The sequence below is a fragment of the Elephas maximus genome, chromosome 4, assembly GCF_024166365.1.
Source record: "Elephas maximus indicus isolate mEleMax1 chromosome 4, mEleMax1 primary haplotype, whole genome shotgun sequence".
NCBI lineage: Eukaryota > Metazoa > Chordata > Mammalia > Proboscidea > Elephantidae > Elephas > Elephas maximus.
In genome coordinates this window covers 83575399-83592780 of record NC_064822.1, presented here as the reverse complement: position 1 = coordinate 83592780, position 17382 = coordinate 83575399, and the positions used below count along the sequence as shown (strand labels likewise).

Sequence of the window (17382 nt, the reverse complement as noted above, 5' to 3'; positions counted from 1 at the left end):
GAGGATAATCTTTTGTCTGCATAGATTTTCAGAATTCTGGAAGATGTAGAGTTATTAAAGTTTAACCACTATTTTAGGTATCCTTAGTTTCTCACTGTTCCTCAAATCAGCCTAAAGGCTTGTGTATAAACTAGTGGTGCCTGGATATCAGTTGCAAAGCAATGAATGGCTCATTACTGCCTCGTTAGTTTTTACTCAGATTCAAAATAGAGAGGAGTCTTTGATATAAGGAGCTAGCATGCATAATCAGCAGGTTGTTATAGTGCTATTCCTTATTTTGGTGAAATTGTGTTGTTAATATAGTAGAATTGCCAAGTATCTTACTTGTTCTCACTGTATATAAGAATACTCTCCTCAACTTATCTCATGTCTCTTTTTCTTTCATAGACCATACACATTCCAACTATGGAGAACGGTCCTAAACTTGCAAGCCGTATTTTGGACAAATTGAATAACATTCAAGTAAGGGCTTCTTTCTTTTAAAGCAAACTATTTTGAATCAGAGCTTAGAACCAAATCATGTTTCAATGGAGAGAAAAGAATAATTATTGAAATTTGGGATTAGCAAGTTAAATTTAAGAAAGATTTTCCTGATATTATGTACGGGCATGGGCAAAGCAGAAATGGGAAAGGGGGTGCATGTTCAACAAAAGGAAAAAAAAAATAGAAAATATTGTCACTGTCTCTAAACTACTTAAAGTTTTAAAAATGTATAAAATTTGATAACATTTTTTAAAAATCTCACTAAAAAGTATAATGTGCTTATGTTAAAAACTTGAAAATAGAGGAAAGCATAAAGAAGAAAATTGTATTAGTTTTAATTCTAACACCGAGATCTAACCATTGTTAATTTCTTTGATATATCAACTTTCAGTATTTTGATGGCATTTATGTATTTTTTTCTAGCAAAATAGGATCATATTATGTGTAATTTCATTGTTTGCTTTTTTTCTCTAAATAAACTGTTTGCTTTTTCATATTGGAAATAGTTTTCTCTGGAAATTTCACAAATAGGTGGAAATTAAACAACACACTATTAAACAACCAATGGGCCAAAGAAGAAGAAATCATAAGGGAAATTAGAAAATACTTAGAGAGGGATGAAAGTGAAAGCACAGCATACCAAAACTTAGGGGATGCAGCAAATGCAGTGCTCAGTGGGCAATTTATAGCCATACAGAGAATAGGATGGAGTATTATTCAATCATAAGAAGGAATGAAGTTCAGATACATGCTACAACAGTGATGAACCTTGAGTATATTATGCTGAGTGATATAAGTCAAACACAAAACAACAAATTTAGTATCTCACCTCTGGAATATCTAAAATATGCAAGTGTATAGAGACCAAAGTTTTTAATTTGGTTATCAGAGGCTAGGGTAAGGGGAGTTATTGCTTCAGAAGATAAAAAAAAGTTTATGGAGATGAAAAACTCTTGGAAATTGTGGTGATGGTTGCACACCATTATGAATGTAATTAATGTCACTGAACTGTATACTTTAATATGGTTAAAATGGCAAAGTTTTTATTACATATATTTTACCACAATAAAATTTTTTAAAAATTTACTTTTCTCAACTCCATGTATAAAGTTTACATAGAATTACATTACATTGATGTACCATCCTTCTAAAGAAATTTTGTTATTGAACATTTATATTGTAGGCAGATTTTCACTATTATAACAACACAATCTTGATTATTTCCTTAGGATAAATTCCTAAAATTATAATGCTGGGACCAAGGGTCAAAGGGCATGTGTCTTAGCTACCTAGTGCTGCTATAACAGAAATACCATAAGTGGGTGGCTTTAATAAACAGAAATGTGTTTTCTCACAGTTTAGGAGGCTAGAAATCTGAACTCAGGGCACAGCTCTAGGGGAAGACTTTCTGTAGGCTCTGGGGAAGGTCTTTGTCTCTTCTGCTTCTGTTTCTTGGTTCCTTGAAGATCTCATGTGGTGTGTCATCTATCTTCCTCATCTCTGCTTGCTTGCTCAATCTGCTCTTTTGTATGTCAAAACAGACTGACTTAAGACATACCCTAGACTAATATTGTCTCATTAACCTAACAAAGAAAACCCATTCCCAAATGGGTTTATAACCACAGACAGATATAGGGTTTAGGATTTATAACACATATTTTTGAAGGGCACAATTCAATCCATAACAGCATGCAAACCTATTTTTTCATATTACTAACTTTTTTTTTTTTTTGGTACATATTTTCTGAGCAACAACTTATAATAATGTCTTATCAGGCAGTTAGGCATCTTTCTAGGCAGGCTATTGCTATATCAAATACCAGGTAACCCTGGGAACACCTATAAAAGAAACTGTTCTATAACAAGAGACTGTTCTATAACTAGCAAGTAGTTAGAAGATTTTGGTTGAGTGCCAGGTACCATCATTGCCAGCCAGTGAAAACACTCCAAGGGAGACAAGAGTCATATTGAAAGGTGAAATAAAATTTGTTGATTTGGTAAGGTCAGATGTTGTTGAGTCTTGAGAACTAAGCAAAAATTTAAAGTTAGCTGGAAAGCAGCAGGCCTCTAGAGTTAAGGTCTTTGAATAGCAATAGAAATGGCATGTTTCAGACCATCTCAGCAACTTTTATGCAAAATGTGTAACAATAAAAGGATAACGATTGTCATTTTTGAACGAATGAGCTCTCTTCCACCCTTTAACAAAGTTTCTCTATAGGAATTTTCTGTAAGCTAAATAGAGGAATATCTTACTAGTGGAAGAAGGAAACTTGACTCAGAATTTCTGTGTGCCTAGAAACAATTAAAGGTGATTTGAGGGATAGCTAATAAAAATATCTGCAAGGATGGTTCAAATTTTGTTTTTTTTTCATGGCTATGAGTAAATCTGATGAAGTTAATAAATCACTGATATTTTATCTTTTTTTTAAAAAAAGAACTTAAATAGAATGAAAAATACCTAGCTGGCTAGATTGTGTTGAGAGATTTTTATGAGGAAGAGAAGTGTGATTATAGTCATAAGAAAAGAAGATCACTTTGGAAAATTTTCTTGAACAAATTGAGTGGAAGGGGATGGTTCATTCTATAGCAGTTAATCTACCAAACAAGAGATTTCAGGGTTGCCTCTTAGAAATTATATGAAACAAGAAAACATAAATTTACTTGACTTGGTTGTAAAGGATTAAAAGAAAAGGGAAAATAAGGCCACTAGAGCTGAGAGAAAAATTAAACTATTAAATATGAGCTGGGAAAAAAAAATATGAACAACCGTAAAGGTGTTCAACAGATAGTCACGATGCCTTAGCTAAGGAAGGAAACATTAGGCAGCAAAAGCAGAATTAGCAGCTGTCATCATTGTGATGATGACAAAATATATGCGTCAGAACCCTAAAACCTAAGTAAAAGAGAAATCGAAACACATACGTTTGGGATAAGATGGGGAGCCATTGCAAAAGTTTTCAGAAAGAACATTTGTCAAAGTAAGATTATGGAATCCAAGTATGAAAGGGCTTCACGTGCCAGACTGTCACAGTTGAGTTAGAAATGGCAGTGCTGTCCCTAAGGCAGAAAACCCCTGCAGACACTGTAGCATATCACAACTTCTTTGCAAGAGCTTGTGTGAACTTGTCAAGTTTGTGTCTTCTCAGAAGGACTTAGTGTCTAGTCCTTTGATGGTGTAAGTGTTTGACATCCTCGGCTGCTAACAAAAAGGTTGGCGATTCAAATCTACCTGGAGGTGCCTTGGAAGAAAGGCCTAGTGATCTACTTCTAAAAAACTAGCCACTGAAAACCCCATGGAGCACAGTTCACTCTGACACACATGGAGTCACCATGAGTCAGAATTGACTTAATGGCAAGTAGTTAGATGAGGAAATGGAAATCAGGATCTTTACTGGGTAAAGCCTAAACCTAATTGTAGTTGTTGCTTTTTTTATTGCTGTTGTTGTTGTTTTAATACCTGACTGAAGTGAATGTTTTTGGTTCATTCATTTAACAGGCATGTGTATTGAGCACAGCGTGCCAGGTACTGTTCTAGGCACCGGTGATACGGTAGTTTAAAAGGGGACAAAAAAACTAAAAAAAAAAGCACACTGACAGGCAAAGCAAAAGATAGAGGCCACAAGATAAGGAAGAACAAAATAAATATTCAATTTAAATGTGAGACCATAAGTAAAAGTTTTAAAATATTAGATATACAAGAAGCAAAGATGGGAAGAAAAATATACCTTTTTCTCTTACCTTTATTATACTTTTTATATAACTTCGTGCCTGTGACTGAGAAGAATGTAATGATTTCTCTTTTGACCTTAGGTACGATGGTAGTAACACTGAAAAGTAATGAGACCTTCAGAGCTCCATACTGAGCAAAGAAACAAAGGCGGATAATCACAGGACATGTGAGAGAATAAGCGATTATGTATTAAACCACAAACCAGAAGCACCAAATCTGCTCCAAATTCTTAAGTTACAAAAAGCCATGCATTCAGAAGCTAAGAACACATCTTTCTTCTTCAATTATTCTATGCCTGTGGGCCTGGAACCTAAAGGAGTCTTAAAATTATTCTCTTACGTGATGGCAAATTGGTGCTGTCAGCCAAGCTACTAGGTTGTCTGTTTCTCTCCAAGAAAAATAATTTAAGTAATTATTTAGGAAAAAGCATAGAATTGCTTCATGTTTTACATTTGATCTCTTTGGCATTACATGGATGTTTCCTGCAAAGTGTCTGGTAAATTGAAAAAGGGGAACAGTAACAACCACCAAAACCCCTCAAGATTCTTGCCAGTATGACCCAGGGGGGAACATTCCTTCTTAACCACAGATTTGGCTTTCGTTTTAACTTCTGTTGTGAGTAAGAATCTCTGAGGTTAAGTATTTCATCCCATTTAGCTAATTGCCCATAGAAGTACTCTGGGTTTTAGATTGCTCTGCAAATACCTCCTAGGAGGGGAACATTTCAATTAAAGTTTCTTTTTCCTTTTTCTTCTTTTTTTTTTATGACAAAGGAAAACACTTCTGTGTTTGCATTTAACCAGACTTAACCTTGGAGAACGTTAGTCATGCTGCCACCATTTCTCTTCTGTTCCAGTGAAAGGTTACCATTGCTCCTTGCTATTCCGATTACTCACCATCATGCTCACCTTTGCGCCTGCCGTTTTGGAACCCTCTCTGTTCTCCTAGGATGCTCTGCTTCCTGATCCTTCTGTTTTCACTGTGCCTTCTGGAGTTTGCCCACTTAATAATGTCTTTGTTATCATTCAAGATTCATCTCCTTAAAAAAGAAAACTAAAAACCAGATCAGTTGCCATTGAGGCAGTTCTGACTCGTGGCAGCCCCGTGTGCTTCGGAGTAGAACTGCACTTCATAAGGTTTTCAACGGCTTTGTTCTTTTGGAAGTAGATTGCGAGGACTTTCCTCTGAGGCACCTCTGGGTGGATTTGAACCACCAACCTTTTGATTAGTAGCCAGGTACTTAACTCTTTGCACCACCCAATAACTCCTCATCTCTTTTAAAATCCCTAAAACCAAGCCCCTTGCCGTCAAGTCGATTCTGACTCATAGTGAACCTATAAGACAGCGTAGAACTGCCCTATAGGGTTTCCAAGGAGTGCCTGGTAGATTCAAACTGCTTTTGGTTAGCAGCCAGTTGCTTAACCACTGTGTCATTTTAGGAACCTTTTAAATCTCTCTTGAACAACATCTCTCCCTTCCAGTAAAAACACACTTTGACTCATTTAAATGCTGCTGCTTCCTCCAGGTTCCGTAGCACCTGGAATTAATACACATGGCTTTTAAATTACATTATAATTATTTGCACACTTGTCTTTTTTTTTTTGCTAGGGCTGTTGGAATTGTTTTATTCTCTTTTTGTGCCCACAGTGTTCAGCAAAGGGCCTGAGACATAGTTCAACTCAGTAATGTTTCTTGAATGAATGAATGAATGAAGGGCTGAATGCATGAGTGAGACAGTAGGCAAATACCAAAGAACAAAAACATGTCACTCTTGTGTATTTATACCGTCTGAGAAGGGGTAGGAGGAAGATCTTGAATAATGTCAAATTAGTTTTCAAGAAAAGTTTTAAAGAACTTGATTTAGATGTTATTCAGAATGAGATACACACTGGGACTGCCGTCCGAAGCAGATAAAAGCTGGAGCCTGCATAAAACAAAATGAGACTAAAGGGGCACATCAGCCCAGGGGTGGGGATTGCAAGGCAGGAGGGGACAAGAAAACTGGTAATAGGGAACCAAAGGCCAAGAAGGGAGAGTGTTGACATGCCATGGGGTTGTTAACCAATGTCGTAAAACAATATGTGTACTAACTGTTTAGTGAGAAACTAGTTTGTTCTGTAAACCTTCATCTAAAGCACACACACACAAAAAAATAGCCTGCATCTTAAATATCAGGGTAGCATGTTTGAGTGGCAGCAACAGAAGCGTTGCTGCTATTGAAGTTTTACAAAGTGGGAAGGCAGTGGTCTCAAGGGCTGAGGGGTGGATGCCTTAAGCAATTTAGGGAAGGCAAAGCTCAAACAGGATGGGAGTAGGATCTGTATTAATTGTGGGTCACCAGACTAAAAACCAAACCAGACCCCTTGCCGTCGAGTCCATTTTGACTCATAGTGACCCTATAGGACAGAGTAGAACTGCCCCATAGGGTTTCCAAGGAGCAGTTGGTGGATTCGAACAGCTGACCTTTTGGTTAGCAGCCAAGCTCTTAATCGCTGCACCAAAAATATAAAATTCACTTTCTGTTTTAGTGGCTACAGTTTTGTAACCATGAATGACCATTAGTGTTTACCATATTTTTTCTTGTTTTCAGTTGAGCAACTCAGTGACTTTCAGTTACATTTCTAATTTAAAGAAGTTTAAAGGCCTACTCCCATTCCCGCCTGCGTCTTGAGTTGTCCTTTTTTCCTTGTACGCACTGACTTGACACCTCCAGATTGCCCTGATGAGTCAGTTCCTTGACCACCTTCCCAGCCCCTTATTCCCTAATCCATACTTCTCCACATGTTACAGCTTTACAAAGCTTTTCACAGCCATTGGATAGGATTTAGAACCAGAATGACACATTGTTACCAGCAGGGCAGCACTGATTATATTTTTATTGGTGTTGTAGAGAGTGAGTGCATGACAAGCAGATTGTTCTTTTGTGTTGCCAGCAATTTTTTGCTGACTATAAAAGGCATTTTCATAAAGGCCATATAAAATTATTAGTTTTGTGTACCTCAAATGCGAAATAATGAACTAGTCATTAGTCATGTTTTGGTTTAGTGTTCTAACTGGAATTCACAAGATTACCGTTCCTCACATCATACTGATTGTCTTCTACATGGGCGTAAACTACCATCTCACAGGCTTAGCCTGATCTGTCACATTGCTTTGGCCTCATCTTTGGTTATGATGAACAAAGCCAAGCAAGTGTGACTTGGGCTGGCCTGCCAAACATGGAAGGTACGTGCCTACCATGGTTTTGTAATGACACTGGCAATAATATAATGACACCTTAGCCCATGTAGAGACATGTTTTCTCTTTCTCTCCTGTGGACACCTACTCTTGAGAAATGAATATAATTTCTATTGTCTAAATCTGTCATCTCTGCTTAGAATTATTTTTCCTTGAGGTATTAAATTGAATTATCCATCAGCCAAATGAAAAGCTTGATTGCTAAATGCCTAGTTCTAGACATTACGAATTACCTGTAATATCACATTTCTTGGTACCTTTTAGAACGCTATTTTATATAAAATCATAAATTGCAGGATGAGAGGGATAAAACTTAATGCATACTGTGCAGGCTCCTAGAATGATATGGCCTGTGACTCTCATTGTGACCAAAATTGATTTTCGATCTTTCATAAAAGTAAGACAACTAATTGAAAGCAAATTTACTTTGGCTGATGAGATTCAAAATGTAGATCTGCTAAAATGTCAGTACACTGGCACTTGTAATTAATGGCATAAGTACCTAATATACTAATGGGAACCTAAATAAGGGAAACAAAACATATATTTTGTTCTTACTTAAGTCATGTTGACATCATACATAAATCAGGCAGAATTTGGAAATATTTTATCCTGCATTCATTATGAAGCCACAGAATCGATAGTGGGAGGCTACAATCTTTAGGTAACTTTCTGATGTGAATTAACAAAGTCACACAGTCTTTAGGCTTCTTTTGTTCTCCTTGTTACGCAATCAAGAAAGTGGGAGGTAGACCCATTCTTGTCTCCCAGTATTTCTTAAGCAATTTGGTGGGTTCTGCTCTGCAAGGTCTTTAAAACTCATTCAGAGGAACAGCACAAGCTCAATGTGGTCTAGAAGAAATAGCACTGGCTCCACAGGGGCAGGAGCACTGGGCTTGTGATTAACTAGTGGCCTTGGGCCTTAGTATCCTTATATGTAAAAAAGAGGATTGGGTTAAAATTCAGTGTTCTTCACATTTGATTTTTAAGCAGCAAGAATTTTCTTCAAAATAAAGCTTTCCTGGAACCCCAATATGCAAAATGGGCAAAAGGGATTGTTCTGAAGCAAAATAACGAAGTAAAGGCCAGAGCCCCACTCATTTGGCTCATCCTCTACATTTTGAAATAATTATTTCAGATGATCATTAAGGATCTTTCCAACTCAAGAGTTCTGGCATTTCATGTTAATTTAAAATGAAGTGGTATTAGGACTGAAGAGCCAATCCAAGTTAAAAGGAACATAGTCTGAGTGACAGATTTATGGCATGCTACATTGGGCTGGGCACGTCTGTCCCAAGTCTGTCTCCACTTGCGTGACTATGTGAACATATAGAGGCAGGTTAGATGGTGGTCAAGAATGTGGATTTTGATGTGAGGCAGACCTTGTCTAGAAGCTGGGCACTACTGTTTATTAATTACAACCTTGAGCAAGTTATTTAATTCCCTAATATTCAATTTGTTATCCATAAAACAAGATTGATAGTGGGTTACTGTGAGGATTAATTGGTGTGGTAAGCCGGTAAAGCTCTCAGCACCGGTGGTGTTAGCATACAGTAATTGCTAAAAGGGTAAAAGTTCATTTAAGCACAGGGATGCTTGTTGAATGAATGAATGAATGAATATAGAACTAGCTTTTTATTTATTTCTGGAATATCTTTGTGTTATTTAATTCATTTAACATTAATATTTAGGCTTGCTAAAGCAAACTATTTGCTAATGCAAATAACCATAAACTCTGTGCTTCAGTTCCATAACTTTTGAAGGAAAACTAAAAATGGTACACTAACATAACACAGACAACTTTCATTTAGGGAACAAAGTCACTGTTAAGATTCATGGAGCTTGTCAGCTTAATATTTTTGTTCGTAAATGTAAAAAGTTCTTAAGATGGGGGATTTTAGAGCAGTGATTCTCCCATGTTAGCATGTTAACAAGCATCAGAATTCCTGGGGAATACTTGCAGAAACAAAGGTCCCTGAAACCCACCCTCAGAGTTTCTTATTCAGTAGGCTGGGGTTGGGCCCTGGATTTGTATTTCTAACATGTTGCCATGTGATGCTGATGCTGCTGGGATTAAAACCCAGTGCCCGTTGAGTCGATTCTGACTCACAGCAACCCTATAGGACAGAGCAGGGTTTCCAAGGCTGTAATCTTTACAGAAACAAGACTGTCATATCTTTCTGCCATGGAGCAGCTGGTAGGTTCGAACCACTGACCTTTTGGTTAGCAGCCAAGCGCTTAACCACTGCATCACCAGAGCTCCTTGAGAATCACATCTGTACAGTAAAGATAACAGGAATTAAACAATTTAACTGAATTTCTTTGGAGCACAGATGCTAAATACAGAAATAGTCATGAAAAGGTATATACTTAAATACATGAAGGGCCCACACCAGCTTTGAATTTGAGTACTACAATAATTATAATATTTGTGATTCTCTCCAGGTATTCGATTGTTTAGAAGTCTCCCTACATATGCTTTTTTTTTCTTATTTATTTTTGTAAGATGTCTCTCCCTCCCTATCTTTCTCTTTAATTTTACTTTTAATGTGAATATGCTTTTAATGTTCAACCTTTTATACAATCTCACTGTATTATTAGGTTTGTTTATAAGCTGTTTCTGCACTGTTAGCTTTTATACTGAAATATGTTTTCTTGCTTTTGTTGTAGTATGGAAGAGAAGAGAGTGACTGGACAATCATAGTATCCTGAATGAGAAACACCGGATATCATCTGTATGCCATTAGGATAAACTGTTGCATTTGAATTATGATAGATTTCTCTGGCTACCCTTTTGTAGTTGTGTGTAATGTAGTTTGTATTATTGGTGTGTTACCACGGTGATTGTTTCCTCATGCCAGAGAAAATGAATTGCAATCATGAAATGATGATTTGTAAACTTACTTATCATCTCTTAGAAAGGTAATGCAAGTGGTAAGAAGCTTGCTTTACCTTCTCTTAGAAAGATGATAATGTAAGCCATATAATATAGAATTTTCCTCAATAATTATAGTGCCTCCCTTAGTACTTTGTACATTTGTTCTTTAGCATAAATTGTGTTCTGCTCAACCAAATGAGGTTTTTTTGGGTTTAAAGCTGATTTGAGTAATATTATAGGTAACATTTCCTTTGACACACCTTTCTCCCCAGAAGGTATTTTCTGCTCGCATTTTTATTTTCTCTCTGCACTATTCAATAGTCCTTTTTAAAACGAGACTTTGAAAAACTAGATTTCTTCCCTTTGCTTTTTGTGTGTGTGTGGAGGGGGGGCAGATCCCCTAAATGCATTTTAAGGTGCACCTCCCTTTCTTCTTTCATGCTCACCCTGCGAGTCAGCAAGACCTGGGCACAATTCCACTGTTAGTCTTTCCACCATATTGTAATCAGCTGTTATCAGGCTCCACTACAAGACTAAGGTCTTGTGCCTTATATATCTTTGTATCCCCAATTTCTGGCACATAGTAGGTACTCAGTAAACATTGTTATAATGAATGAATGAACATTTAGCTTCTATAGAAGCTTATCTTTGTTTCTATATTATGAAACCTCTTCATTAGAATTTGAGATTGATGCTGACATATTTACCTCATGTTGTCTTTACTTTTCATGAACTACTAAGTCATTAAGAGATACTCAGAGGCATAATTAGTTGGAGCAATTATTTAATATTTGAAGACTGTCTTGGAATTGAAGGCATATTCTAGAGAGAAGTCTAGATACCAACCAAAGAGAAATGATAAATGTTATATGTTAAGTGTTAGATACAAAATAAATCATAATGTTTTATTTTGGGGGCAGAAAGCAAAGAGGTGTACTGTGGTTTCTGTACTCTGTGTTCATAGGTGGTCTTTTCTGTTGAACTGGGATTGAATGCATGAGTGGGTAAGGTACAGAAAGAACAACTATAGATTTTTTCTTCATTTAAGAACTGTGAGTTAAAGTTTTATCCTTCCGGGTTTATCTAAAAAAAAAAGTAAAAATCTGTTAGAAAACACTTGTCCTTGGAAGGTCAACTCTCAGACATTGTATTTTGATTGTCCTGGGTCCTAGTAACTATCATCTTGCTGATCATACTTCATTCTCTTTTCAGAGCAAGGGGAAAAAAAATTCTGAAAGTTTGATGCATTTGAAAAATATCCCTAAGGCGTTTACCAGCATACAGCCAATGAGACCGGATTTTTTCCCAAGACTTTTAGCCATAGGGTCTTTTTAGATAGGAATGGTAGAATGAAAATTTGGAAATATAAGATGAAAAGGAATGGTAAAAACCATCTTTTTTTTTTTTTGGTGGGAGGCGGGGCAGGGGTTTAATTGGTGGTCTGAAATCTTGTAAGCATCTGTTCTTTTCAGGCCTTAGTGTTTCTGACTGCCCTCTGCACGCGGTCACTAAGTGCAATTGAAGGGTTTCTTTTGCCTTGGCTAAATCCTTTGACCTCATTTTTAACATGGTAATCTGGAAAAAGCTTCCAGGTCATTTTAACCTGTCAGGTAGCATGTAATAACCAAACTCAGATTCCTGTGAGAAATGGCAGTTATTTGCTTGCCATACATTTTATGCTTTTGAATCTCTAAATTTAGCATGGCAAGACATGGCCATTGTGAAATTTGGAGAACAGTAATATGTATTGACATTATCTGTGTATGATTTGTTTCATAAAACTTTTAAGGACATTTTAAACCCTTTCTCCTAGACTTAGTGAATGCTAAAGATAGGCATTTTTTTTTTTTTAAGCTGGAGATTTTTATTTAAAATAACTGGAGGTTTTCCCTGAGACGGAGAACACAATCTGCTATTCTCATTTAAGTAGTAAGACAGGAAGATTTGACCTGGACACTGACTTGTTAAATGGATTTAACAGGAACATCTGCAGATCTTTTTCCTTGTGCGCTATTTGTTTAATTGCAGTGGATTAATACAGCAAGAGTGGCACGTTATAACTAGGCAATTATCCATCCTTCAAGACTTAGTTATCCCAACACTAATTGATCATTTAAGGCAGAAGATAGTCTAACATTAGGAACATGTGAGGCTAATCTGCTCAAAAAGATCAACAAATTAATATTGTTGCTGATATTTGCATAATTGGCTGCAATTATTTAATGTTTAATTGGGTTGATCAAATGAGATTCAGCAATTCACATGTGCATGAATATAAACAGAACTGGTGGCACTTAAAATGATAATGATTAACTGATTTTGCATGTTCTCTTCCTCCCACTTTATTCAGTTATTGCATTTCTGACCCAGCTTGTCAGCTTTTTACAGAACACATGGGTAGAAACCAAGATTTTAAAATGCAGTGTTCTGACTGACATGGATAAAACCTGAGTATTAAGAATATTTGCTTTTGGACATTTTCTTTGATGTAGCCATTTATTAAGGATTCAACTGATGATATACACCACAAGAACAGTACATTTCAGGGAAGTGTTCCATGTTTGCTGGTACTTTGCAGCTGGCAGGAATGAATAACTTAATAATACCTGCTTTAGCCTTTGCTTTCAAAGGCACATAGAAAAAGTAAAAAGGAAAGGAAAAGAGAAGCAAATGAAAAATCTTGTTGGATAATCTTCTTTTTTAAACCTGGTAAACATCCTCTGGAGTCCCTGGGTAGTGCAAATGGTTAAGTGCCCAACTAGTAGCCAAAAGGCTGAAGTTCAAATCTATCCAAAGGCACTTCGGAAGACAGGCCTGGTGATCTGCTTCTGAAAAGTCACAGCCTTGAAAACCCTATGGAGCAGTTCAACTTTGTACACATGGGGTCGCCATGAGTCAGAATTGACTTATCGGCAGCTAATGACAACAAACATTCTCTATTCTTTTCTTGAAAAGTAGCTGTAAGGAAAAGAAAAATATAAAGGTCAGAAACAGCAGCAGAAAGCACACTATAACATCTACAGTATGATGGCACACAGCAGCAGTTGTGGGAAGCCTGCACTACACACCTGGGTGTGTACAGTTTTTCACAGTGTTAGTTTTGTTGTTTGACATAATTGTACCTGAACAAGTAGTGCCTTGCTGTCCTCATATTAGAGCCTTCTTGGGCACTTGAGGGCAATTAATGAGTGTCTTAGAACTGTGAGACTTTTAAAGCTGCAGTTTCAGCTCACTGTAGGAGGATTGTACTGTGAAATCAGCTACCAAAATAAGCTTATTTTCTTTCCCTCATCGCTATGAGTCAGAATCGACTCGACAGCACTGGGTTTTTTTTTTTCTTCCCAACTCAGCGCTCAGTCACTGCGTTCTTTTTCTTTAAGAAGTTCTTTTTTAAAATGATATGTTAAGTTTACTCGTATGATTGGGAAAACATATTTTAAGCAGAAACAACATTTGCTCACTTTCAATGAAATGAATATATTGAGAATGGTATTTTCTAAAATATTTAGAACAATAAATATTCCACGGCTACAGGATGGCAAACGGCTTAGACAGGGGTTAGAGAAATATCGTAAGGATCTCTTATTTGATGTCCTGATTCTAAATATAATCAAATAATTCTTTGTATTGTGAATTTCTTCTTATGTGAATATGCAGAAACTTAAATTGTAAATACTAATGCTAACAAGTAATTTTAGTGGACACTTACTTGATAACACTCGTCAATTGTTTTGTCACAAGTACAATGTGCTTTCTAGATATCACCTCAAAAAGGCAAAGGGTACCAGCTTTTTAATAAACATTACCTACTAATTGACAGAGATCATAGAGATTATAGTTAATTTGATCGGTTATGATAAATGTTGATTGAGTACCCTCAAATGTGTGTCTAACACAACCAACAATAGAGATTAGAAAGTTAGTTTTAGAAAATAAATGGTATATAGACATTAACCTCATGAGGTTTATAGTCTACTATTTTAATTAAGTTTATATATAAAAGCAGTGTTTAATGCAGTTAGATAAGGAGAAGAGTAAGGTCTGGGCACATCTCTTAAGAAATCACAACAAACACTTTCATTCCTTTTGAAAGGAAATTTGTCCTTTTAGCATTCCTTCTTTTTCTCTAGGGCAAAGCTACTTAGTAAGGTTAATATTTAGGGTTATATATGTAAGCCGCTGCTTACTTGTGTCAATTATTTCTTCCTAGTTTACTACTACCAATTTGGTACATTTGTTGAGTGCATTCTTTTGGAGCAATGTTGAGTTGTTATGGTACATGGAACAAACAAACACCTCAGATAACAGCATCCTTGCTCATCTTCATAAAGCTGGGTAATATTGAAATAAAGAAAATGATCCTAGAGTGAGTTTTCCTGGAAAATGTCTATTATAAATCAAGATGTTTAGTGATGTTAGCTTGAAGGTGATGGATCCAGCTACTTAGAAAACAACAGGGGGAAGAATAACTTTAATATAACTATGATTGTTCACAGTTTGATGTTTTTAAAAAGAATGGCAAAGAGATTCATTTTTATCATTGTCAGACTTTCTTTTAAAAATACAAAGGTAGAAGGAAGTGATTTACTGATTGTCTTCAGCATACATAGCATAATAAAAGACTTTTCTGGTACTTAATTTTGAGAAGTTGATGAAGAAACATAGCAACAGGATATAGTAGTGTTCACGGGTAAATAATCCCCTAGGAGCAGATATATGTAAATATAATTGCTTTTAAAAATGTTGATAAAGTCATCAAATTCAATCTCAAATCAAAGTGGTCTTTGAAATCTGCTGAATACAAGTTTTACGTCATCTGTCTGAAAGTATATTTTTCATACCACAATAGACGCAATTAACAAGACTCAAAACTTGAATCGCATAGTGTTCAATTTACATAATCCAGTGTTGGGTTGCTAAGAATTGACCGTAAGGTGTCAAGGGAGGATGAATTGAAAAATACTTTCATTGACAGCTTTCTCGCACATCGCCCTGTGTGGTGATGGTTAGTAAGTTACCGTCAGAGTGTTTGAAACAATACCTCAGACCCACTGTCACAATCGCTAGGTTCCTTGTTACCTGTATAGATTATTGAATTGTGGAGAAAAATTTAATTAAAGATGTCAGAGGAAGAAAATGAGCTACAGAAAGAAAGGAATAATATAGGAGACAATATATCAAAGTTACTTCTCTGTTGTCCAAAGGAGCTTTTTCCTTATTCTGCCAGGCATTGGGATGTTTAGCTTCAGTGTAGGTGCCAAATACAAATGGTGCCAATTAAAAAAAAAAAATAGGAAGTGATTAAAGATAGTAATCAGTTGACCAGATATTAGAATTAAGCCACGATTTGAGATTATACACTTTGTGTTATATGGAAACTACTTTAGGTTACTGCTGGATACGACTTTATTTTATAGTTGTATAGCCTTTAAAATTTATTTTAAAAAATATATTATCTCTCCAACTGTTTTATCTTTTCTAAAACTCATTAAAGGTTTTGCGTCTGAAAAAAAGAGTGACAAAGAGTATATTGTGATTTAGTACTTTTATTGTTGTTTCTTAGAAATACTGTTTATCACTATCCCTCTTTTTTTGTGAAGGAAATTAGTTGGATATTATTTTTAGTTTTTGACTAAAATGTGCAAAAATTTAGTGCAATTCCCTCAAGCTAGTTTCACAGGGTTATTAAGGTCATTCTCAGGGTTAACAAAGGAATGCAAACATCTGCCTCAATTTCTACTTCATTGATAAGTTTGTGAAGAGTGCAGGAATTCTCTCAAGATTTTGGCTATGAGTAGATTTTGAATCAGATCTTAGAAATAAGCTAGCTAATCTGTATGCATCTATAATTTCTACAGATGTTTCCCGTGTGACTTACAAGAATGAATGATCCCAGAATGCACTCAATTAACTAGTACATGAAGCCTGACCCACTGTTAGGAAGAATTTGTGCTTACTTGATATGGTGGCTAAGGGAAAATAAGTCGCTTGAGGAAGACGTTTTTAATTCAGAGTTTATAAATAGGAACAGGAGAATATTAGCTTAATTATGGAAATTTTAGAACCTGTTCTTTTCATCAGAATCTAATTGCAATTACCATTGTAATTATAAACGCTGGCCTTTGCAAATCTTAAATTTCTCTAGTCGTGGTAATTCTTGAAATTCTCTTGAAGAAAAATTAATTAAAAAGAAACATTTTGTAAATGAGGCTTGGCTTTCATGAAAAATTGTTTGAATTAAGGGTTATGTTAAAAGAGTTTAAGCTTACTAAAAGTATAATAATGGAAATATGGTAACATAGTGGGTACAGTAAAGGAAACTACCTCATTCTTTGAAGGTTTTGTAGAAGCACAATTAAACATTCTAAAATGGCTTTGTTACACATGAACCATCTGGTGAGAAAGAACTCTGTGTTTGTATGTCTAAAGGACCTGGTATAATTGTATTTTGCGGGCAATAGACACATTCTTTATTGTTTGCAGTTTCCTCATCGCATCTGTAATTATGCACTATTTCTGTCATCAATAAAACAACTTAAAGGAATCCTGTTTGTGCAGTTTTATGAAGCCAGTATTGGGTGCATGGAATAATAACGCTTAATTATGATTTTTATCCTGGTCTAAGAATTTTGGTCAGTAAATGTGTGGTATTTTAAAATGTGTGTTATTTTAAAACCAAAATGACATTGAGAGAGTGAAAAGAATTGAGCACACCAGGAAAAAAACCAGAAACCAAGCCTGGATAGAGAGTCTAAATGTATATTTTATGTTTTCAAACATTTGGAAAAGAAATACAATAAAACAAAACAAACAAAAAAAAACCCTTTGCCGTCGAGTTTATTTCGACTCATAGCGACCATATAGGACACAGTAGAATTGCCCCACAGGAGCGCCTGATGGATTCGAACTGTGGATCTTATTGGTTAGCAGCCATAGCTTTTAACCACTATGCCACCAGGGTTTCCAAGGAATACAACAGACATTTAAAAATTGTCTTTCTATCCCTTGGGTATGGGTTTGTCTTCAGTAAAATTTAGCTTCGTCTTTTGACTT

The 17382-nt window shown here is 35.9% G+C and overlaps 1 protein-coding gene across 1 annotated transcript in view; it reads left to right on the top strand.

The window, feature by feature from the left end:
* The window catches only part of BCAT1 (branched chain amino acid transaminase 1), a 111608-nt gene extending 94475 nt beyond the window's left edge, over positions 1-17133 (top strand). The window contains exons 10-11 of the mRNA XM_049885163.1: positions 388-462; positions 10122-17133. Of these exons, the coding sequence (XP_049741120.1) occupies positions 388-462; positions 10122-10163 (117 nt within the window). The 3' untranslated portion in view covers positions 10164-17133. The remainder of the gene's footprint in view (positions 1-387; positions 463-10121) is intronic.
* Positions 17134-17382: the final 249 nt, after the last annotated feature.